Source organism: Ovis aries, chromosome 1 (genome assembly GCF_016772045.2).
Source record: "Ovis aries strain OAR_USU_Benz2616 breed Rambouillet chromosome 1, ARS-UI_Ramb_v3.0, whole genome shotgun sequence".
Taxonomy (NCBI): domain Eukaryota; kingdom Metazoa; phylum Chordata; class Mammalia; order Artiodactyla; family Bovidae; genus Ovis; species Ovis aries.
In genome coordinates, this window is record NC_056054.1 from 193,113,935 (window position 1) to 193,139,768 (window position 25,834).

General features: G+C 34.6%; 1 protein-coding gene across 8 annotated transcripts in view; it reads left to right on the forward strand.

Annotated features, from left to right (window-relative positions):
* The window catches only part of ACAP2 (ArfGAP with coiled-coil, ankyrin repeat and PH domains 2), a 165,151-nt gene extending 140,632 nt beyond the window's left edge, over nucleotides 1–24,519 (forward strand). For 2 of the 8 annotated variants that reach the window (XM_027957131.3, XM_015092490.4), the window contains 10 exons: nucleotides 2,251–2,459; nucleotides 3,074–3,143; nucleotides 5,275–5,366; nucleotides 6,741–6,925; nucleotides 8,067–8,159; nucleotides 9,541–9,728; nucleotides 10,129–10,238; nucleotides 11,533–11,643; nucleotides 13,804–13,865; nucleotides 19,784–24,519. In XM_027957131.3, coding sequence (XP_027812932.1) covers nucleotides 2,251–2,459; nucleotides 3,074–3,143; nucleotides 5,275–5,366; nucleotides 6,741–6,925; nucleotides 8,067–8,159; nucleotides 9,541–9,728; nucleotides 10,129–10,238; nucleotides 11,533–11,643; nucleotides 13,804–13,865; nucleotides 19,784–19,884 — 1,221 coding nt within the window. In that variant the 3' untranslated portion in view covers nucleotides 19,885–24,519. The remainder of the gene's footprint in view (nucleotides 1–2,250; nucleotides 2,460–3,073; nucleotides 3,144–5,274; nucleotides 5,367–6,740; nucleotides 6,926–8,066; nucleotides 8,160–9,540; nucleotides 9,729–10,128; nucleotides 10,239–11,532; nucleotides 11,644–13,803; nucleotides 13,866–19,783) is intronic. The other 6 variants (XM_042232904.2, XM_060419300.1, XM_042232913.2 and 3 more) reach the window with 3 other exon arrangements.
* The last annotated feature ends 1,315 nt before the right edge of the window (nucleotides 24,520–25,834 follow it).

A 25,834-nucleotide genomic window follows, 5' to 3' on the forward strand; every position in this document is an offset into this window, starting at 1 on the left:
GGAGTTTCAGCTTTAGCATCAGACCCTCCAAAGAAATCCCAGGGCTGATCTCCTTCAGAATGGACTGGTTGAATCTACTTGCAGACCAAGGGATTCTCAAGAGTCTTCTCCAACACCACAGTTCAAAAGCATCAATTCTTCAGCGCTCAGCCTTCTTCTCAGTCCAACTCTCACATCCATACATGACCACAGGAAAAACCATAGCCTTGACTAGGCGGACCTTAGTCGGCAATGTATTGTCTCTGCTTTTGAATATGCTATCTAGTTTGGTCATAACTTTTCTTCCAAGGAGTAAGCGTTTTTTAATTTCATGGCTGCAATCACCATCTACAGTGACTTTGGAGCCCCCAAAAATAAAGTCTGACACTGTTTCCACTGTTTCCCCATCTGTTTTGACCTTCTTGACCTTGATTGTATTGAAGATTGCAAACTTTGGTAGAATATCCCCCATTGTTGATACGTTTACTTACAAAGTTGTGCACTGTTGGTAGGAATATTGTATAAATGATGCTGTGTTCTTCTCACTGCATCTTCTCAGGTGGCCTGAGATTTTGATTTGTTCCATTTTTGGTGATGTTAACTTTGACCACTTGATTAAGGTAATGCATGCTAGACATCTCTACTGAAATACTGTCTTTGTGATAGTATTTTGTATGTACAGGGAGTATGTACTTTGAGACTATGTAAATATTCTTTCCTATTCAAACTTTAATTTTTAAATTTAATTATATGAGGATACAACCCTGTTTTATTTAATGTATCATGATTCATTACTATCATTATTTGTTTTATTGCTCAGATTGACTCGTTTCTCTAGTGGAGCCCTGGATTCTGTAACCTTTTGACATTTCCCCAACAATCTTGAAGTTCTTCCCTACCTTCTAGCATGATGAGCTGTCCTGAGTTCATCTTGTACTTTCTCTGCACCAGCCTTGAAATCAGCAGTTTCTCCAAAGTACACTAGTTCTTTTGGGTAGAGAATAGTTTTAGAAAGCAAGATAAGGGAATATACATGTGCATATATACATTTGCATCTTTACTGCTTTATAAATATATTTATATTAAAACCATTAGGGCGCCTGTTGTCATCTCCAGTCCTAATGTAATACAGTCGGGTTTGTTCTAACTTTCTCGCTTTTCATATAAGTAACTCCTTTCTCTGAAGTAAGAAATATGACTTCCCTTTATTTTTAGCAGCTTTGCTTATATGCTCAGTCCCCCTGTTGTGACGAGTATGCTTTCTCTGCTGCCATTTGCCACCTGCCAGACTAATACCTCACACCAGGTGGCACTACCACTTGGTGGTTCCTCTCTGTCTTCAGGCTCTCGTTTCCTTTGTTAGACTGTCTCCCTATGCAGAAACCCTTCTTCTCCTGCTTGGCAACCAACAACCTGCATGGGGTCACTCTCATCTGAGGGTATGCTCCTCACCCAGCACAGTCCTCTCTGTAATACCATATCCCCATACTTTCTTTGCTTAGCCACACTTAACGGCTATTGAATTGAGTTTTCAAGAAGGGCAAGATTATATTTGTGTGAATTCTGTCCTAAAATACTAGCTTATTAAAGTTGAAATGTTTTAAAACCAAAAGACTTTTTAGGCCATATATTTATTTACGTAGGATCCCCAAACTCCGTTTTTGTACTTGGTCGTTATTGGTATATTCTTTGCTGTGCACTTAAAAAATTAGTTTTTTGCTTATCTGCCACCTTTTGCTTTTCTCCTGGTTTCTCATGAGCTTCTAGACTTGTGCTTTATGTTGTTTATTCACTCTGTAATTATAATTATGCAGTTGATCTGTTTTTTAGTAAAAGGCCATACCATTTTCAGTAATTCACTGCAGTAATTGAAACAACTTGCTTGCAGTTCACTGAATACCTTGGAAAAACTTGGTATAAAATAGTATTTATTTTTTTCTTGAGTCTTAATAGTCTCATGCATACTCTGTCTGTCTCTCATCCTGCATGCTCAATTCCTGTTCCTCTTTCTCTTTGCCTTTTTATCTTGTGTAGACAGTCATTGTATCAAGTTATTTTTTATTATTAATGTGTTCTCTGTATAAGACTAAAGGCCAATTGATGGCAGATCCTGTATATTTTCATTCTTGAACCCCCAGTGTTTAGAACAGTGTCCTTCTTAGGCCCATTATAGGCCTTCAGATTGTTGATTGTCAGCTTTTGTTTGGAGCATGTAGTATGCAATGTAGTATTACAATCCTTTTTTGTTTTTTTAAATCTTAATTCTTTTAGAAGCTGGATAAGAAATCATCTCCATCCACAGGGAGCCTGGATTCTGGAAATGAGTCAAAAGATAAGCTATTAAAAGGAGAAAGTGCATTGCAGCGAGTCCAGTGTATACCTGGGAATGCCAGCTGTTGTGACTGTGGTCTGGCAGACCCACGGTGGGCCAGCATCAACCTGGGCATCACCCTGTGTATTGAGTGTTCTGGGATTCATCGGTGAGTAGGCCCACCTGGGGTGAGAGACTTCTTTTGGTTAAACACATGTAAATTTTTGTGTCCCAATGGTTAGAGGACTTTCCCTCCTGCCTAATTTGGCTACCAGTTTGTGTCTTTGTACCTTTTATGAAGTGGATAAAATTCTGGTTTGTGAAGTGATTTTGAGGACTTGGATTCACCATTAACCAGAAGGTCTGTCCATATTTATATATGTATTGAGGGCTATATTAGAGACTGTGTCACATTGAGATAGAAAAATAACTTACATAATGTGCAAATAGAAATTTGAAAGTTTTATGTATTGATGGTGCTGTTGCTAAGTCGCTTCAGTCGTGCCCGACTCTGTGCGACCCTATAGACGGCAGCCCAACAGGCTCCCCTATCCCTGGGATTCTCCAGACAAGAACACTGGAGTGAGTTGCCATTTCCTTCTCCAATGCATGAAAGTGAAAAGTGAAAGTGAAGTTGCTCAGTCATGTCCGACTCTTAGCGACCCCGTGGACTGCAGCCTACCAGGCTCCTCCATCCATGGGATTTTCCAGGCAAGAGTACTGGAGTGGGGTGCCATCGCCTTCTCCATGTATTGATTGCAGTCTTTTCTTTTTCCAACTTAGGAGTCTTGGAGTTCATTTCTCAAAAGTGCGATCTTTAACTTTGGATACCTGGGAGCCTGAACTTTTAAAGGTAAAATAAATATTTCCTTTAAAATAACCAATACAATATTGTAAAGTAATTCGCCTCCAATTAAAATAAATACATTTAAATTTAAAAAAATAAAATATTTTATGTTTTCACATAAAAGTCAAGATTTTTTAAATGTATTTATTCTTTTGCCACTTGGCTATGCAGGATCTTAGTTCCCCAACAAGGAATCAAACCTGTGCCCTCTGCAGTGGAAGGACAGAGTCCTAACCAAAAAGGGAATCCCTAAAAGTCAATATTTTAGAATCTAGATTTGCAAATGTATGAGTTTCTCAATGCCAACAGTGAATTAAATTATATTGGAATATATCTGAAGTGATTTTGGCAAATCTGGTGTTTTCTTACTGTTTTTTTTAAGTTTCTAAGCTTAAGTAGCACTCTTAATTGTATGTCAGTTCACTTTTTAAGGAAACTAGCACCCTTGCATTTTTATGTTTTCTCAGAAATTAGATTTTGTGCCTTAATATTTTGTAATTATATAAATTTTTATTAAGAATATGAGATATTGTCATAGTGAGCTGCATAACAGATTGGTATATCATGTTATTATGGCATTATTTTAGCATCAGTTCAGTTTAGTCGCTCAGTCATGTCCGACTCCATGAGGATTTAACATAGACACATTTGAAAATTTACATTTGTCAGGGGTGGTAGTCATCAAACTAAGACATCCTTTTTCCCTGTGTAAGAATTCATATCTATGAAAGTGTCATAAGTAATTTTAGATCACAACTGGGTTTTTAATAAGTGAAAGTAAAAGTCTCCCAGTCATGTCCAGCTCTTTGCGACCCCATGGACTATACAGTCCATGGAATTCTCCAGGCTGGAATACTGGAGTGGGTAGCCTTACCCTTTTCCAGGGGATTTACCCAACCCAGGGATTGAACACAGGTCTCTCGCATTGCAGGCAGATTCTTTACCAGCTGAGCCACCAGGGAAACCCAAGAATACTGGAATGGGTAGCCTATACCTTCTCTAGATCTTCCCAACCCAGGAGTCGAACTGGGGCCTCCTGCATTGCTGGCGGATTCTTAACCACCTCAGTTACCAGGAAGCCCAAGACTTTCAAAATTTATACTGATTAATAGTGTATCCATTTTAATTCCCACTGTTTAGTTTACCTACTGTAAAAAATGTTAGCTTAAAGGTTGTAGTGTATTCTATATTTATTTCTGTCTGAAAATTGTGTTTCTTAATGCATTTGTGTTTTTAATCCATAGATAAACTCATAATCCTTTCAGTTATGTAAAGTAAAAAAGTTTTCTTTGTGGAATTATTGTATAAACCTCTAAATGGAAGTGATAAGTTGGCTCGTATGATAGAGCCCTATTTCTATAGATTCTATAAATTGATATGAATCCAAAGAAGAAGTAAGAGGGGGGTGGGAGCTAGAAATCTAATTTTTGCGTCAACTGTGGGTAGATATGAACTCAGTGGATTCATTTTAGAAATTTTGGTTGAAATACAGCTGTCTGATACTTTCAAAAAATATTAAAGCAGTATTTAGAAATGTAAATAAAATCTAAGGAGAAAATGTGTGTGTGTGTTAGTCATTCAGTTATGTCTGAGTCTTTGCAACCCCATGGGCTGTAGCCTGCCAGGCTCCTCTCTTCATGGGATTCTCCAGGCAAGAGTACTGGAGTGGGTTGCCATTTCCTTCTCCAGTAGATCTTCCCTACCCAGGAACTGAACCCAGGTCGCCTGCATTTCAGGCAGGTTCTTTACTGTCTGAGCCACCAGGGAAGCCCAAGGAGAAAATAGTTTGCTTCAGTTCTGAGTTGTTTAAAACTTAACCTATCTGGACTTAAGCTTCTTTTTTTTGGTTAACTTAGCTGATGTTGGGAGTATATAGCCTTGTGCTAACCACAGCGGAGGGATAGAAGTCTGGCAGAATATGTGTCTTAAAGAGTAGTAATCTTCTAAGGGAGGTATTCTGGTAAAAAATGGAAAAATGCTGATAATGCTCTCAGTCCTCACTTCATTTTGTTTTAACTTTCAGCATCATTGTGATATATGCATTTTCAGAACTTGCAAAGAATTAAGTATTTGCTTAAGGATTAATATAGTATTTTTTAGGAAATTATAGCTTATTTTCTGTCTTTCTGCCAAACAGCTTATGTGTGAGTTGGGGAATGATGTTATAAATAGAGTTTATGAAGCGAATTTGGAAAAAATGGGAATAAAGAAACCGCATCCAGGACAAAGGTACTATTTCAGTTGTGTTAAAATGTTACTTCATCTCCCCCATCTTAAATGTAGCTATTATTTTATTTCCCTTTAACTGATATGTAATATTGAAACAGAATGGTTCAGAGAGATCATTACTGCTTCGGTTAAAATGTGGCTGTTTCTATCTTGGGTTTGTTAATTAGATTGTATTTTATAGTTAGATAATAAATTATAATCTCTAGATGAGAGAGAAGCTTAAAAATTAAGGCTCTGCAAAGAAATGTAAAACCTCTTACTAGCAGGTAAAGTAGACGAAGTTCTATTAGTTGCAGGCCTTTAAAAAGAGATAAATCTGTTCATTAATGTTTCCAAGGGTCAAGTTTCTATACCTACAATGAATAATTTTTGCATTTTTGACTTTGTTTAGCAAATACTTGTTAACTACATATTTCCTACATCGCATTTTTATATTGAAGGATTACAGTTGAAAAGGGTGACTTCTGGTAAGGGAGAGTACTTGCTTAATTGCTGTGTTTTAAGTTTTACTTCCAGTCCTGTTCATGGAGACTTATTGAATGAAGTGGCAAAGAGTGCCTTCAATGTGGATAATTAGTTTTGTTGTTCATGTTATTTTTAGTCTTTATGTTTCTTTATATTAGATATTAAAACTTTGCCATAATCCTATATTTGACTATATCTTTATGATAATTAATACTTTTTAAAAGTTATTGCTCTCTAAACCAATACTGTTTAAACCAGATTCTTATATTTATGCAAAATCATGATTGTTTGAGTTATCTCAGACCTTGAGATATCCTATTTTAGCCAAAGACTTAGGCATTTTGGAAAGATGTAAGTAGGAGAAGGTATAGAAGAAACTTGACAAGTTTTATAGTTGTATCACAAATCAAAAATTTTAAGTGTGATTTTTTTTTGGTCCCCTTTAAGTTAAAAATGCTGTGTTGTGTTAAAGTAGTTGTCTTAAGAAAACTAATGGTCATGACTAGTGGTAATTCAGTGTGTGACATTATTTATTGGAGTAAAAATAGAATTGAAGTTAATTTCTGTAAATTTTAAGTGTTTGGGTATTGTTTTCATTCTTTAGAAATCAACAGGGAATATGTGTGGAAATGAATGAGCATAGAAATTAAGAGAATAAGAATGCTATGTTAATACTTGTGACTTTTCAGTTGGTTGATTATTTATATTCATTAAAACATGAAATCATAGTTCATTAAATATTTGGAAGGAAAACATGTTGCAGAATGTTGTAAATACATAAAACATTTTAACTAGTATTATGTTTAGTGACTTTCTTTGAAAAATTCAGTATGTAATGACTTCTTTTCACTATTGGTCATGCTAAGAGATTAAGCCGAACATCATGACATGTTTATGTATACCAACCAGACAGGAGAAAGAGGCGTATATCAGAGCAAAATATGTGGAGAGGAAATTTGTGGATAAATACTCTATGTCATCATCACCTCCTGAGCAGGAAAAAAAGATCGTCTCCAAAAGTTGTGAAGAAAAGAGGCTGAGCATTTCTAAACTTGGGCCAAGTGAACAAATTAGAGCATCTCCTCAGAGTTCAGGTATTACAGTTTATTTGCTGTTTGTATAATTTGCTGTTTGCTTAGTTTCTGAATTAGTAGCTGTTGCAGATTTTGTAAATGCTGAAAATATATCTTCTTCTATATATCCTAAGGAAAAATTGGATTTCTCTGTCTTTAAAATAGTTAAATATAAACAGTCTCCTGGTAATTCACATTCCTACATACAGTTGACCCTTGAAAAAACTCAGGGGTTGAGGTACCAACTCTCCACTCAGTTGAAAATTCACATGTAATTTTTAGTTGGCCCTCCATGTATGTGCTGCTTCCGTATCTGCTCTGCAGTTCCTCTGTATCACTGGTTCCGCATCCATGAGTTCTGCCAATCCCAGATCATGTGGTACTCTAGTATTTTGTACTGAAAAAAAATCTATGTATAGGTGGACAGCATAATTTAAACCTGTGTTGTTTAAGGGCCAACTGTAATGTATCTATTCTAGGGAATAAAACTGTTTAAAATGCAAGGGGAGATGGGAATTATAGATCTATCATGCAAAAAACCCTAAATATCTGATTAACCACCTAATATCCTTCCTGTTTCTTCCTCCTGAAATTTTCCCAATAACGTTTTTTCCTGCCCTCTTCCCTTCTTGTGGCCTGCTTTGTGCTTTGCTAACTTGCATGTCCCCAGTGGTTGCTGTAAATAGCGACGAGGCCAGGCGGGAGTCTCTCTTCTGTCCTGATGAGCTAGATTCACTCTTCTCCTACTTTGATACTTCTTCAAAGCTACGTAGTAGTAAGTACTGCTCTTGTGGAGCATTCCAAGTCTGTGCCAGTGGTCATTGTGTGGTGTGGCCATTTCTCTAGATGTTACCCATTGTCTCAGAATTGCACATTGCTTACCGTCATACGATAAATCGACTTTACTATCCCTGACACACGCTGGGGTAATGAGAATGAGATATGTTACAACTCTGAAAATAAGTTTATTCCTAGGCTTCATGATTGATTCATATTTTGATAAGTGAAGTGTACCAAAGAATTAAAATTGTGAAAAGTTTATTCTGGTGGTGGCTGAGTTCATGTTGATGTTTCAGAGTTCCTTTTAGAATCTCGTTGTTTGTTGGACTTTTTTCTTAATGGTTCAAAACTTTAATCTCTAGCTGGTTTTTCTTTATAACAGTCAAAAGTAATGACAGTGGAATCCAGCAGAGCTCTGATGATGGAAGAGAATCTTTACCCTCCACAGTGTCAGCCAATAGTTTATATGAAACTGGTGAGTTTGGTGAAATTTAGTGTTAAATGATATTGTTCGCTGAAAAATGCACGTGAAATGTGAAATGCCAAGTCTGATTGAACAGTTTCTAAAGGAAGTGGTTAATCTTTTAGAAGATACTAAGGGGAAGTTATACTGCTGAATGAGAAAGCAGCTATTTCTTTTCATATTTGGAAGTTCTTTCCTAGCTGTGTATTTTTCTAAGCCTCATGACATGTGCTGAAAGTAACTTTAACTAAAGGTAATTTTTAATGCATGTGAACTTATGTCTTATTACCCATTATCTTTTGGGGGACTGTCTTTTTTTGTATATAATTACATATATTTATTTTTGGCTGCACTGGGTCTTCATTGCTTTCTTTGCGTGGGCTTTCTTCTAGTTGCGATGAGTAGGGCCTGCTGTCTAGTTGAGGTGTGCAGGCTTCTCAGTGCAGTGGCTTCTCTTGTTGCAAAGCACAGGCTCTAGATCTAGCTGCCTGGGCTTTAGTAGTTGCAATCTGTGGGCTCTAGAGCACAGGCTCAGTAGTTGGGGCACGTGGGCATGTGTGCTTCTCGGCATGTGGAATCTCCCCAGACCAGGGGACCCCCGTCCCCTGCATTGGCAGGTGGATTCTTACCCTCTTTGTAAGAGGAAAGTCCCTGGAAGTCTTTTCTTGTCAGGAGAAAGATCAGCAAACCCACCCTCCATCCCACAATTACGGATGCCCACCCCCCATCTCCCCCAAACAGGTTTTTCTTCTAACTTGTACTTTCCTCCTATATTCTCTCCTTTATGATTTCAGCGGTTTTGATTTTGCAGAATACTTGATAGAAAGCATTCTTTATGTTATTTGAACTGCTTGTACTGCAAATTGTGATGGTGTTGGACCATCCCAGGAATAAAGTGAGGTTTGGTCTAGTAGTGAAATTCTTTTGGGGTTGTTACTGTGTCTTCTGAGTCCCTAAGTCCAGGCTTATAGTCAGATACCTAATTTTAGTCTAATACAGAGTAATCAACCTACGTGTCAGATACTGGCAAGATCACAGAGACCTGATGTACTTAGTCAGTGTATTTCAAAGAGGAGAAGGCTGTGGGGAGTGATTAGTCTATAGGAAATAAGGTACCTTTGTGAAAATCTTACATCACAACTTCATACTGTGATACAAGTAAGAGTTTGATTTTTTTAAAAGCTGTGGTAAGTTACATATAATATAAAAATTTACCATCTTCACCATTTTCAGGTGTACAGCTCAGTGGCATTATGTCGGTCACACTTTTGTGCTGCCATTGCCACCATCTGTCTCCAGAATTCTTACCCTACAAAAAACAAGAAGCAGTGACTTCCCATTCTCTCCCTCCCTACCAAGGGCTCATTTTTATTTATTTGTGTTTGTTTTTCAGAGGCAGAAAGGCAAGATTCTTCTGTGTTTCTTGACTCTAAACATTTTAATCCAGGACTCCAGCTTTATAGGGCTTCATATGAAAAAAATCTTCCTAAAATGGCTGAGGCTTTGGCTCACGGCGCAGATGTGAACTGGTCTAATTCCGAGGAAAACAAAGCAACACCACTTATTCAGGCTGTATTAGGGGTATGAATTTGTAAATTCAGGTTTTCAGTGGTAATAGAACATAAAAAATCATAATTCATTTTGAGCATAACTTTACATTATTGTTTGCTTTAAGAGGTGGGTTGGAAAATAGAAGCAGCAGCTAGTAGTTATTTCTGAATATCGCTTTGTGTAAGTTCAATTTTTTTCTTCATGGAAGGGAATTCTAGTAATGAAAGTAGTGGGTTTTGCTAGATTGCAGACTGCAAATAGAATCTTAGTAGTTCTTAGGAAGAAAATAATATAATTTATCATTTCTCTGCTTTTGCTGGGGGGCATTTTCTCTTTTTGGCTGTTAGAGTAAAGTAAATACTCTGGTTTTTAATAGAAATACATTGTCATTCACTTTTTGCCCATTGTTGTCTTCTTTTTTCCTTCTAAGGGCTCTTTGGTTACGTGCGAGTTTCTCCTACAGAATGGTGCTAATGTGAACCAAAGAGATGTGCAGGGGCGAGGACCATTGCACCATGCCACCGTCTTGGGGCACACGGGGTAAACTATTGTGCTTATATATTTAAGGAGATTTTATTTGAAAAAATTAATTTGAAATAATCTTTTGCTCTTCGGTTAAGATCGTTAGGTAGTTTGTAAGGTGCTACTTTCTGTGACTTACATTGTCATGGCAGAACTTGAAATTTAAAAAAATTTCAGAAAAAAATACTGTTACTTTTCAATAAGTAACAATAATACTGTTTATCAATAAGAAAATTGACAGACTTACTTTGAACTTTACTAATTATTTATATAGGTCTCCTAGAATTTAAAACTGTCACTGAAATTGTGGTAGTTTTAAAAGACAACTTAATGTGTTTGTATGTATTTATGCATATAAATAAATACAGTATTTCTATATTTATACATTATGTACATAGGACGCACATTTGGGGGAAATTTTGTAACTTTGTAAATTTTAGTTTTCCTACAAGATAGTTAATTCTTATTTTGTGCTATTGTTGTGATGTTGTGATTTCTGGACCAGTATTTAGATCCACAGAACAATAAAGCCATACAATGGGCTTTCTATTAGAGGGTACAAATAAACTCAAAATTTGGCCTTATATATTTGTATCAAAGGTCACTTTTTTTAAATAAAATACCTCAGGATCTGCAATTTTTATTACCTGGACAGGCAAGAAGCTGTCCTTTTTTAATGTTTATTTATAACTAATCTTCTATTTTCATCCTAGTTTGTTTTCTCTCCCTCTGTTAGCAAGAAGATTCAGTTCAATAACTTTATCATAAAAACTCTTCTTTATAAAAGCTTATATTTAACTCATCCTTTTTATTTTCTTTTTAATTGTGATTATTCCCATTTTACTTCATAGACTCAGTTTATCATTTTTTCATTTTTGTCAGTTTCTTGAAGTTATGAATATTTGCGAGGAATACAGCAGCAAGATTACTTCCCATTTGTTGCTGTTGTATTAGCATTAATATTTTATGATGTTAACATTGCCTTGGCTTCCTTCTTTTCCTCGATAATGACCTTGAGTGCTTTTTATTTAAGTTTATAGGTATCTGTGTACACCTTTTTATAATATTCTCTGAGGGTAGGGGCCATAATTTATACATCCCACTATACTATGTATTGCCAGATTAAATGTGAAAATACCTTGAGATTTACAAAATGTTGATCATGGTAGATTTTTATTATTAGAGTCAATAGTCAATAAAATAAATCTTTGTAGAATGAGTCAAGAATTTCCTAATGAAGATGTTATATCTTTAAATAGTGCTTTTTATTTTTTAAGCTGAATACTAATTTTTTTTTAATTGGCAATATCAGGCAGGTATGTTTATTTCTAAAAAGAGGTGCCAATCAACATGCCACTGATGAAGAAGGGAAGGACCCTTTGAGTATAGCTGTGGAAGCAGCTAATGCTGATATAGTGACCTTGTAAGTGTTTTCACATGATTATTTCCCATACATTTTATTACTTATACAGGGATTTAACATGGAGTTTCCTGTGTAGGTGTGAAATTTAAACTTGGTTATTTACTAGAAGCCATTTACTTTTCTAAGCACAGTAAATGTATGAAGCATGTTACATACATGAAATTACTTGGTTCCCACCTCAACCCTTTTATTAATATAGTCCCATTTTATAAGGAAGCCAAGCTACAGAGAAGTTGAGAAACTAGTAAATGGTGGAGCTGGAATTTGAAACCAAGAATTCTGTCTCTAAACCTGCGTGCTTAGCCACTTTTGTTTTACTTCCTGGCCAGTAGGACTAGAATATCAGTGACTTTTCTGAACTGGATTCTTTAACTCTCAGTACAGTACTGGGGTGAGAGTTGGATTGGTTAGTAACAGGCGATTTTACTACTACCTCAAGAATTAGAGCATTATAAGCAGGGAATGCAATTGGATTGATGTTAGTAACTTGCAGTTGCATTGCCTTTGTGCACTGATACTTAGGGGACCTGTTTATGATTATTTTTTAAAAAGAATTATTCACAAGAGTACTCTATTTTGAGGTAAAAAGAGTTGTTTTGGAATGTTTGAATACAATTAATATGACCTGTTAAAGAACCTTGAGGTCTTTGATTTTCATCTTAGATCAAAGTTGTTCTTTACACTTGAAATCTAGGAATGTGGTTGTCACCTACCCTTTACCGTTATGTAGGAAGTCTCAAACATATGTTGTATGAATCACTTTTTCTTTCTATTCTGAATGAAGTCCATGATTGTTGGTTCTCTGTTAACTAAATAAAGACAATTCCATTTACACTACTGAATTTTATTCAGTTACAAAGAGGAACTCCCTTGACTATCTTGAACTCCAGAGCTCCCACTGAGAATTCTTGCCATATATATTACCCCTCCCTGACCCCTGCCAAACTAAAACAAAACAAAACACCAAAAGAGAAAAATGTATTTTCTCTGTACCTAGCTTCACTTCCTCCCTGGAGGGTTTATTGTTACTCTGGAGACTGTTGTAGGAAAATTTAGATCTATTAAATCATTATAGACTTAACATTGGAGAAAGCTAAGTGATTAAAGAAAAGATAGGAGTGATGCAGCAGAATTACATTAACCCTGGCTGCAGCTTCCCAGGCAGTTCTTATAGTAGTGGCCCTTCTTTCCCCAAAATATGTTTCCAAATTGTCTAAATTTTCTCATTTTGTTTTACTTGAGGCTGTCAGTTTCACTTAAAATTTATTGAAATAGGCAGCCTCTCTGAAAGGTTCAAATACCAAAAAGGGAGACTTACTTATCTTGCTGTTATGAGTTCACACAATGGTTGAAAAAGGAAATGGCAGCAAATTGTGGTACTTTGAAGATAAAGAAACAGCCTGTGTCAGATGCTGCAGTTGCCAGAGAGAGCATATTAGAAGAGGGTGATGGAAGTCTGGGAGGGCAATGAGTATTTGGTGGCCTGAAGGACAGGCAAAAGAGTAGGAGAGGGGCACCACAGATAAGATTTGTGTTTCAAAATGTTGCTTGAAATTAGTAAGAAAACGAGAGGAAATTCACTAATTTTCTTAATCCAGTGCTATAGGTCTTCCTGCTGCCAGGTAAATAACCCAAAAAAATATATAATCAATATGGTTAACTGTGGGAAAATCTTAGTAGCCTATGGTCATTTATTATAATGTCTGTACGTCAGAATATATCCCAAGTATTTATAGATAACACATGCTATTTATACATTTGGAACTACCATACCTCAGGATGAACCAGATTGAATTTATGACAGGCTATTGCTTCCATTTTATAGAAGCAATAATTTCAAAGGTTGGCAATTAAAGTCTAACAGGTTGCATTAGAGTCAGGAATTCTGTGTGCCTGGAGGAAGCAAGCTGCTGGTGGTGCTGCAAGGAACCTGCTTAAAACTGAAACTCACTTATTAGAAATCTTCTATTGTCTTTTGTCATGAGAATTGTTTACTTTGTATCTCAGATTGTTGGTCTAATAAACTAAAAGTCCTTTTGTTTCGGGCCAAATAACTGGTAAAAGAAAAAATTACATGAGTACATGTCTTAGTTGTATATAATTCAGTAGTTTATGAATATTTATACTGTATAACTTACCTAAAACATTCTTTAATTTTAGGTTACGTTTAGCAAGAATGAATGAAGAGATGCGGGAATCAGAAGGACTTTATGGACAGCCAGGTCAATATTCTACTAATAACCATACTGAAATGCAATATAAGAAATGCATCCAGGAATTTATCAGTTTACAATTGGAAGAGTCATAGTTCTTTAGCAAACTAAAAATACTGTATAGAGTTTTTATAAATTACTTGCAAATTGTGAGTTGTTAGCTATGTACTGTACTTACTGAATTCTTGGGAGTGGCTCACTCTTGAGCCTTTAAAACTCCATAACTACTCCTTTTACAGTACGCATTTACTTGCTGTATTTAACTCTGGCTACTGACTTCTTTATCTGCTGTACAGATGTCTTCCATATACATTCCAGTGAGGTGAATGGAATGATAATGTATCTTTATACACTTAAAGCAGCACAACAGTCATTTTCTTTTTGGCTGTCAAGTGAATATAACAGAATTGTTTTCTTTTGGTTATTCAGGGAATTTCTATAAATTGTGTTCAGGGAAAAAAAGACAAATCACTATGTGTTAACATATAAAAACTCAGTATGGAAAATACCTAGAAAACATTTATTGAATTAAGAATTCTGTATTTGACCTAAAAATGAGTTAAAGGTTTTAAAATAAAGTTTACCAGTAGGTTAAAAAGTCCGTAATGGGAATAGAGTTAGTTTAAAAGGTAGTGGGAAAAGGTCCAATTTTATCTTTGCCCTAAGTAATTGTACAATATTTGTTGGATAAATGGAAGTATTTCAAGCAGCATTTTGTGAACCTTGATGGCAAAGTAGATGTATTCTTATTAAGAGAAATCTCAACTCAGGATCAGCTCAAGTCTCATTTTGCGTAATTTTTATCTTTGAGTCGAGATGTAAGAAAATTAAGAAATGCTGCTGATCAGATTTCATTCTTTGATGAACACATCCTGATTAGATATTCTTCACAAAGAAGAAAGTAATAATTAGATCTCCAGTTTCATGAATTTGAGTATATGAATTACTAATTTATCTGTTTTAAATTCATATACATGCTGGTTAAAAATTTTAGGAATCCATGACTAAAATAATTGAGACTGTTCAGTTCTCAGTGAGTATGTTTAATTATTTTCAATCAGTATTAATATTATCTATCTTTCCTGTTCAGTTGTGTTTTGAAATTTCTGTACTTTGTGCTAGCTTTAGCCAGCATTTTTACTTTTATTTTTACTTTACTTTTATTTTAACCCGATTAATATATATATATATATATATATATATATATATATAAAAAATAAGACATATGGGACCATTCCTTTCTCAGAGGAGTGTATTTATTACTTTTGGGGTTTCTAATTGAAATAGGGAACAAGGAAGAACTTTGAGAATAGAGGCACTTCAGCTAGATACTTCTAATCTAGGGTGTCCCACTTTAATCCTATGGATCAAACAATATGACTGATTCATGATGTACCAAGAGGTAAGAGTGCTGATAAAGGGTGAAGTCTCAGCATTAATTCTGAATTTCACCCATTTGTTTTAAACTTGAATGTTAGACTTTAAAAATGTTATAATTTTGTAACAGATATACTTAAGTATAAGGCCATTTTTGAGGCCTTTGTGTTTAAGCACTTTAAAATAAAAATTATTCAAAGAATATGACCCAATAGGCTAAGATAAGAGTGAATTTCAGGATTTTAGCTTAAACAGTTTTTTTTCCTTGACATTTTCAATGTAAATGTCTGGTCAGCTGCTCTTTCCTTAGGGTGTTTACTGATGAAGCTGCACCCAGCTGATTAGTCAGAAGGTGAGGAGGTGACTTTTCTCTGGAGGAGCTGGGACTTTGAACGGACAGGTCCTCTTATGTTCTTGCAGCTTCTGTTTCCATCTAAACTGTTGGTCTTTTGCCCCTATCTGGAATCATTCAAATGGTTCTTTCAGTGTCATTGTATGTATAAGTTTATGAGTATATACCTTCTGCTCTGGAGAAGGAAACGGCAACCCACTCCAGCATTCTTGCCTGTAGAAGTCCATGGGCAGTGGAGCCTGGTGGGCTACGGTCCATGGGATTGCAAAGAGTCGGACACCACTGAGCACACAGCATAGCACCTTCTGCTCAACAGTATAAAAATAAGAGTTTTCCAATTTATTTGAATGAAAATTTGAAGGGAAAAAAAGGCTTATTAAAAAACACAAGCTTTCCTGCTATAGTCAAATCTTAGTTTAGAAAAGATTTAAAAAAAAGAGCAGAAGTTTGGAAATGTTATACCAGCAGAATAAAATGAGATTTTCATTTGGTTATAACTAGATTTTAAATTCATTTAGGTGGTCTTGTATTTAAAGCAAAACAACTTTATACAGGTGACATGGTGAGATGGCTCAGTAGTCTCTCTCTGAGCCTTTTCCTTTGTGAGTCTTTGGAGAGCAGATACTTTTGCTCAGGTGGTAGGTCTATTTTCCTCTTTGCTTATCACTGTAAACTTTCCTCTCATAGATTTTGGTTGGTTGTTTTAGCTAGATCCTTTGTTGTTGTTGTTGTTGCCTAGCAATAGATGGAAAACCTCAGAATTGTGGGTAATTTTAAAATGCAAGTATCTTCAGTCTTTTCATTATGAAGATCTCTTCCATTTAAAAGACTCAGATATAATCTTTGGGAATCATGGACCTGTTTCTAGGAAACTCCACTTTTGAACTTTCTGTCTACAACCCTAACAACCTGAGACTTTCTATTTTTCGCCATGTGACCCAAGAGCACACATTTCCTGAGGGGAAGATGTGTCCCTCCTTGTCAGTTCCTACGACTCTTAGGAGGACTAGGTGGGTGCGTGCAGTATCACATCCTGCTCTCAGTTGTTGGAAACTAGTTTGGTGGTTCCTGTGGTCTCTGGCTCTGTGACTCCTCTTGATTGTTGGCAGAGTTTCTCAACCAGTTGAAGATCACTGCTTTAGTGAACCACTACTGATTATGTGAGTATGTTGCTGGTGAAGCCTGATCATTGATCCAGTCAGTTACAAAAAGGAAGCTGTGATCAGTCCAGAGGGCAGGCTCATCCGCTGATCACCTGGGAGCAGGGTCTCCCAGGCTGCTGTATCTTTGAGGGGAGTACATTTTAAGAGCAAAATTAGCAAAATATTGGATCATAGCTGCTGTTGCAGTGCTTATTCTGAATACCAAAAATCAAACACTATTTTAAACCATCCGTGGAAATATAGCAATCCACATTTTAAAAACTCAGAACTGTCCAAGCACATAGAAGAGTTAGCTTGCTGAAGAGAATAGAATGTGATTAAGTAGTTTAAAGAATTTAACTTAGTATTTCAAATATTGGGTGGTTAGTTGTTTATTGTTTATAATAAACTGTTAAATGTACTTATGAACTTTCCAGGGCAACATATTCTGGGTTATTGTTTATGTATTCCAGTGTAGACAAGTTATATTTGCCATGGGAAACATTCTGAATGATCAAAATTGTATTTAAAGAATCACATTGAAGTTCAATTTGTAGTTCGATTTGTGTTAACTGTATTAAATATCTTAGTCACTATTGTTACGTCATGTTTGCTTTTTGACAACACATTTTGAGGCCTAAGAAAGGTATTATATTGATAGTCCCTTAATTAACATTTGGTTAGAAACTGAATATTAATGAAAAGTTTTGTATATGTGTGTGAAGGTTAGACTTCCTTTTGTACTGTATTAACTCTTTTAAAATGTATTCAGTAAGTGAAACCAATGATTAGTGTAGCACCAACCCTTTCCTTCAAGGAAGCATTTAATTCAGTGAATAAAAAAATCTTATAATCTGTTTTGCATGGTACAATGGTTCTACTAAAATGTACTTGTGTAGTAGGTACTAGATAATTTAAAAACAAAAACTGGAAAACCACAAAAAGAAAAAAAAATCCCACAGCTTGTTATACAAAATATGCATTGCTAATGGTAGAAGCCATATATTGCCATTGTACTGTTGTAATACTTAAGATTGACTGCTCATCTGGTGCTATCTGTAAGCTGTTTGGCATTAGCGCCTGCTAGGTCCTTCTTCCTATTTCTTCTTGAATGTATAATGTGTGCCTTTTAAGTTCCTTCTGGTGTTGAATGGTAAAATCTGTGTGGTATTTTTGTATTATAATCTGCACTTTACACTTTCTTGGAAAGTAAGATTCCAGACTCTCCAGTTTAAATAGTATTTTTAAAATATTTATAATGTTTACAATAAATATTTTAAATATTTGAATTCAACATCTAAGAATAAGAAAAACTTTTAAATATTTTGTATGGTTTGTTAATTGATGTTTAATGTTCGTCTCTTAGTTTATTTTATATATTTTAGAATGCCTAAAAATGGGAATAGATTGTAGTTTGTCTTCTAATGTGGAGGTAAACTTTTATGAAATGAAACATGGGTGTAATTGGATTGTCTTTCCAGTTGTTCCAGCATATCACCCTTTATTATTTTAGTTACAATAATATATGAGTTAGATGTTACTCTTAGACAACCTATTAGGCTTCTCTTCTTACTGTATTTTTTTCTTTTTAAAGTGATTGATTCAGGTCATGAGAAAATTTCCAGGGCTAAATGAAAAACTATATAGAGATTTTAATAACTTGCTTTTTACATTGACTAAATATTAAAAGCATTAAAAAAATTTTTATTGAAAATCTTGAGTTATGCTGTTAGACCTTTTTACTAGATCTTATCACTTTCCCCTGATTTTTTTCTAATTCTCTAGCTTTTGGTATGACATCTATTGCCTCAAAAAATCTCACTTTTTAAAAGCTGACAAAACTTACTGCACTATTAACAACAGCTGTAGCAATGGGTGTATAATAAGATGGATGCAAGGTGTCTTTTGGGGAATAATTATAAGACCATGCTTTAACAATAAACCAGTATTTGACAGTCTAAATCTTGAAAACAGAATTACGACAAGCCTCTGTATAAAAGTAATATGTTTAATGAAGCATTCATGATGAATGATTTAACTTGAAAATGATTTCATTTTATATAAATCTTTTGTCCAAAGAATTAGCCTATATGTGTGTATATATTTAGTTTTTCATCACAAGAAAAATAGTCTTCAATCTGCTATAATATCATTATCTATAATCTTCTCTACAAGCGAATCGTACGTATATACACATGTATTCCCTGGAGTAGGAAATGGCAGCCCACTCCAGTATTCTTGCCTGGAGAATCCCATAGACAGAGGAGCCAGGTGGGCTACAGTCCATGGGGTCACAAAGAGTCGGGCATGACTGAGCATATACAACCAACCAACATATGTATTATTCTAATTTAACAGATGTCTTTGATATTTAGTCCCCTTTTGTCATAGCATCCTTGCTCAAATGACCTACAGTAAATGAACTATTGACTAAATGTGAAAGTATGATTTTAAAGTCATTTTCTAGGCTTTATTATTTTTAAGCTTAGTAAAAAGTAGGTTAAATGCATTAGTTTTAGTTAAGCATTAAAGTTTGAATAAAGACTTTTTCACATATTATTTAAATTAAGATTTAGTTAAAATATAATATTAAAATTTCCCACCTGGTTATCAGTTTTGTCCTGTTACTAACTTGCATCCATCAGAAACATTAATATTTGTTTTTGATCTTTTCTTTTGGCCTTGATCAAAGGAAATATTTATTTAAAGAATGCCTTGTTATTATACCTCATTTAGGATGACTTTTATTTCTTGTGTGTTAATAAATGTATTTCTTTACTTGCTTTAAAACACTTGCATCTTTGCTCTTTTCTAACTCTGAACTTTCCTCTGTGGCTGCATCTGAGGTGCTTTTTTCAGGTATAGTTTTTTTTTTCTTCCATTATATACTTAGTCAGCACTTCCATTTAGTTGGTCTTTTTTCTTCAAAAAATGCTCATCTAAACAAAGTTTTATTATCATGAATTGTAACATAGTTACTAGTCATAAAATGAATGTTGTTTATTAATGCTTTTTATATAAATTTTTTAAAGTGTTCTTATTTTACTTTCATGCAGGTGATGAAACTTACCAGGACATTTTTCGTGATTTCTCCCAAATGGCATCCAATAATCCAGAGAAACTAAATCGTTTCCAGCAAGATTCACAGAAATTTTGAATTTTTTTTTAGAATGGGGAAAATAGTAAATCTAGTGACCCCCTAATGTATATATTTGAAAACTCACATATTTTTACTGCTTTAATTCTACTTACTTTTAGTAGCTGTTGCGTGGTTTGGAGAAGAGATACCCATTCATTGATATTTTTATAAATCAAAACATAGATCTCTAGCAGTTGGGAGAGGAACTTACTTTAAGACTTACTTTATTTTTGTTTTTTTAAAAAAGCCTGTTTAAAGGGCTGTTTTTTATAGATGAAAGTTGAATCTGGACTTAGGCCATCTTCTAGGTTACAAGATGCTAAGAATTTATACAAAATAATCTCTTTTTTCCCCAATGAATGATGGCATTGATGTTTTTCTTCTGTGCACTGTGCCCAGGATTGTTCAGTCAAGCCTGTCAGCATCAAGTGGGAGCCTGATGTCCTGCCTGATTCCAGAACGTGTCTTTGCTTTAGCTTCCTGGATGTTGGTGGTTCAAAATAGTTTTTGTTTTTATTTTTTCTTGGTAGCTATTATATACACAATATGTAATTTAATTATTAGAACTAGAGGATACATGACCCCATTTCCTCATAAATGTAGTTTATCCCTCACATCCAGTACTTTAACATATATACAGTGGCTGTACAGATTGATATAACTCAGTCCTTTAGATTTATTCCATTTTATGAAGCAAAAAAGAAACCGTTGACAAATTTTTTTTTTTTTTCAATTACCAAAAGGATCTCATAGAAGTTACAGTTCTTCAGTGTTGGGTTGATTTCCTAAAACCTTGACAATTTTATTGATGTAATAAAACTGTGTTTCAATGGTTACTTGAATGTTGCAAAATTATGCTTTCATCAGATTGTAACTATCAAAGGAAAAGTTGACATAAAATAATGTAGAACATTTTATATTTGAAATGTGTCCTTTTCAAGGTACATTTTTGCTATTGCTCCTAGTGAAAGGAAAGTCTCTCTGTAAAAAGAGAAAAAAAGACTCATTTTTTTAGTTTATACTAAAATATACAGCAATAAATTGCTTTTTAATTCTTCTAACATCTATCCTATGTACTTACTGTACATGGTATACATTCTTTTAAAGTATAGCATCTATGCAGGCTTCCCTGGTAGCCCAGATGGTAAAGAATCCGCTTGCAATGTGGGAGACCTGGGTTTGATCCCTGGGTTGGGAAGATCCCCTGGAGGAGGGCACAGTAACCCACTCCAGTAATTTTGTGTGAAGAATCCAGTGGACAGAGGAGCCTGGGGGCCTATAGGCCAGGGGTTCTCGAAGAATCGGACATGAGTGAGCGACTAAGCACAGCACATGTAGCTTTAGTATTTGGTTACATGAATCACAGACCCTTGAATTCCAAAATATTATGGACTTGGATAGATATACTATACTATGGAAATATTAATTTTCTGTGTATATGCTGCAAATTAGTTTGATTCCATCTTTGATTGACCTCTCGTCAGGAGTATAAAATAAGTAATTTGCCCTATGGTTAATTTTTAATATTGTCGTAATTAAATTTAATTTTATTTTTCAAGTTATATGTAAGTAATGAGAGGTTTTTAAACTAGAGTTACCAAATAAGTAGAGAAATTATATTTCATTGGGTATATAATTAATTTTCTAACATTTTCCCACCAGTAAGTAGTTTTCTAAGTTGACCAAACATCAAATCAGAATCTAAACAGGAATTATACTGAAATAAATTCACATCACAGAAAATGTTCTGTATTTGTTTGACCAAATTGCATGCATATAGTGCTTATTTAGTTATAACTGCTGTGTATTAGATAAAGATAAAAGTATATGTATGGATTATTTCTAAGGAAAGGCTAATTTCCAAAACCTTATATTTTAATCGCAACAATAACAGGAACATTAAATCTTCCCTGTTTCACCTCTGAGTCACAGATCACCCGGCTTTGCAAAAGTCTGATTTGTAGCATTTTTGTTAGTGTACTTTGAAATTAATTATCCAGAAAGCTCAAGGAGAAGGAAATATATTGAGATAAGAAAGAAAGAGACAAAGAGAGGAAGAAAGAAGAAACAAGAGCCTCACTTTTTCTTTGTAGTGCCTATTCCAGTTTTGATCCTTGGAATCCTTTTGATCTTTATCTGAAGAAGCCTTAGGTAGGTTTCATTTTGGATCCAGCCTTTGGTCTCTAGATCACCTCTGGGGTCTTTGGTGGTGAAAGCAGTTCTTAGATACTCTTAACTCCTGTGGCTTCAGTCATGAGTTGTTAATGTGGCAGTAATTAGTGTCTACTTAAATTTAATTGTTAGAGATGTATTTGAAGTACACTAAAGATGACCATGGTTCTGAATATCTTCAGAAAATCTTCAAAGAAAGTGAAAGTTAAATCTTTAACAGTGCAGGGAGCTTGTACATTGAAAAATACATTTCTATGGCTTGGTTTCTTGAATATGCCAAAACCCAATTTGGATTAAATTTGTTAGAAATTATGCAGTAGTAACAGCAAAGTTTTAAAGCAAATGAATGGTTACAAGTAGTTACAGAGTAGGTTGGCTTTTAACCAAGGTGAATTTAGATGTGTCAACTAATAGCTTTTCTATAGTATGTAACAAATCTGAGTTTTATTATGCTGTGAATTATTCAGTACAATATGATCAATTACAGTGTAAACAGTGTTAGTTATAATCTTGGGCTTCAAAAATTAATGTGATTGTCCTTTGTTTTCTTTGCCTAAGTGATTTGCTGGTATTTAGTTTCGGATCCCTTATTATTCCATTAATCATTATTAGCTCATTAGCTTAAAAGTTTGATTTAAAATAGTCTCAAAATAAGAGTAGCTGTACTGTGAGGAATTTATACAGTGCAGTTTCATGTTAGAACTAGACTAAAGGTAATTATGTAGTTATTTGTAATTTTTCATGGTAACACTTAACATGTTTAAGATTTCTAAGGTTTTAAAAAATTACCTTTGGTACAATTCTTAGAAATTCAGAGATTTCCAGGGGTTCACTACATTACAGTGTTTGCCTAATTTATACTGGTGTTCATTATATATTTTAATCAACTTTAGTGTTTACTTTGTAAAACATATATATTTTATTTGAAATATTACTTTGGTTCTTCATGAGTGCATTTTGACAAAACACATACTTTTACAGTCTGGACAACTTAAATTTGTGATGTGTTAAGCAGTATTTTAAAAATATAATTTTACACGTGAAGTGTGATCACAAGAAACAATTGTATTTAAGACTAAATTTACTATCCGTTTTGAATAAGACATTCCCTTATCACTCTTCTATTGTTTAATTAACTTTTCTGTTTGATAGCACTTTTGACTGTGAACATGAGCTGGAAAAATGCTATGTTTTTATAAATTGTCTTTCTAAAATGATTTCAGACCTACATGATATAGTGGAAAGAGCACTGACTAGTAATTATTACTCTTTGAAGTCAGAGCGCCTCACAAATGAAATGCGTCGGATGAAACAAGGTGAAACTGTGACAGCAGTCTTTCCTGTGCTGTTCCTGCAGCCCCTCCCAGTGTGCCTTGCCATCAGCCTGTCTTGCAGGGTTCCCACGGCAGGGCTTCTGAGATCACCAGCATTGTCTCTTCTTTGACCGTGGGCTGCTGCTCTTGCTTCACAGAGCTGGGCTCTGGTTTGCTGGTTGGTGGCATAGCTGACACCAGAACCCCTGTCTGACTAGTAGTCAGAGGCACTCATGTCATGAAAACGATTTGAAATCATTATAGATCAGCAAAGTCTGATAACAACTGCCAGCTTTCCTTGTGTTTTGATTTAAAAAAAAAAAGACTCCAAATATTCTGGATATAAAATTACTGGATATAAAATTACTTTGAAGAAATAGATTAAGGTTTGAACACATCAAATTGTAGGGAATTTTATATTTTTGCAATAACAAACATTGACAACAGCAAAATGTTGTAAAGGTAATTTTAATCCACCATATGCTTACCAATTCCTTGATTCTTCTAAACAAAGACAGCTAAAAGGGGCATAGATTTGGCCAAATCTTGACATCTATAAATACAATGTTGTGGGCATCCTTTTCTGTTTATATAAATTTATCTACTAAAATGAGATAATGGGAGGAAAGCAAGATTTGATGAAATAAACTTTTTTCTACATTGCTCTTTTCACTGTCTTATGTACTAGGTTTTCTTATTTTTCCTCAGCACATTTCCCAACCTTTTGGATATTCATTTTAAATAGGGAAAGCTCCCTACATTATAAAGAATATTGGCACCATTTATTTTACACCAAGGCTAAAGGTTAACTTTCAGAAATGAGCTACTTTCCTATATGTGTTTACTTGTGCTTCATGATATTTCTGGATCATTCCAGTCATAGAGACTTATTACATGTAATATTTCCTGCTACCTGTGAAAAGATAGATTTTAAAGAATGTATAACCAACAATCCATTTAATTTTTACTAGCATGTAGAGGATTTATTTGTATCTAATTCATGAATGTAGTTTTACTGTAGGATGTCACTTGTAAATGGAACAAAGTACGTTATCTTTATAGTTATTCTAAGATGTACATTATGTAAGAATTGTAAATATTTGCCTGATTAAATTCTTTGTATGCCAAGAAACTATGTGAAGTCAATAAAAATCTCACCTCTGGCATAGTTCTTTTATGTTCAGACTTCTACTTTATTGTGAACTACAACTGCAGATATACCTGTTAACTGTCATGCTTTTCATATTTTCAGTTCTGTATTCCTTTCTTACCTGTCAAATTGGTCCATATTGATCCTATTTGCTGATTGCTTCAACCATGAAATCCGTTTTGATTTTTTAAATATTTTCTTCTGCCTGCCACAGAGCTGTATGGCTCCCAGTTCATTAGCTAAAAGTCACAAAAGGCATTTTTATGCTGTAGCTCTAATTTTTTTGCCATTATGATTGAGATATCTGTTGAAGTTTCTAATCTAGGCAACACATTTACACTGAGTCCTTTTAGTAAACAAACAAAAACACGTTTTTGCGTGAATCGAGATTGAAGGAATAGAGGCTTAAAAGAACAGACCTGGAAGTGAATTGCCTGCTTTTGCTTTTCCTTTAAAAGTTAAGTGAAAGCAGACACTAAAACTATTATATGTAATTTACTTTATTCCACTTCACTTCAGTTTCATAATAGTTATTTGACCAGGAGATGCAAACCGATAGTAAATGTTTTAAATGAAAACAGCCTACTTTCCTTTATTACAAAACAGTGCTTTTTTCATTGTAGGAAAGGTTAATGATAAGCAAAAAGAATTCCGTCTTAATTCCATCATTTGCCTGTGATGTTTAGTATGGTACCTCCTAGCCACATGTGTCTACTGAAATTTAATTAGAATTAAGTGTTGAGTTCATGTGTTGAATTGCCACACTTCAGAGCCGCTAGCTTTGTGTCCAGTGACTACTGTTTTGAGCAGGGCAGATTATAGAATATATTCACCCTAGGAAGTTCTGTTGGATAGTATTAAGTGTGGGGGACGCTATTACTTCCATGGTGTATACCCTTCTAGACCTTTGAATGTGTGTATTTATATACAGTGGGATTAAACTGTTTTGTCACCTGCTTCTTTCATTTAATAAATGAGGGACAAGTTTCTAAGTCTTTAATCTGCATCACTTTGGGGAGGATTTTAAAAAATCTTTTTATTGAAATTTTAAAACACTCAAAAGTAGAGATAATAACTTTAGTAGCTATTGGTTCATGACTTACATCGTTTTATCTATACTTGTACCCGTTTTTCCTCTTCCCTATTTTTTAAAGACAGGTGCCAGACATTTCAACAAATTGTTGAGTATGTCTCTCTAAATATGTATATTTATGCAGAACCTTAAAAGTGATACAAATGAACTTATCTACAAAACAGAAGCAGGCTTAGAGAACGAACTTACTAGACAGGAAGGATTGGGGAGGGGAGAATAATTAAGGAGTTTGGGGTTGAC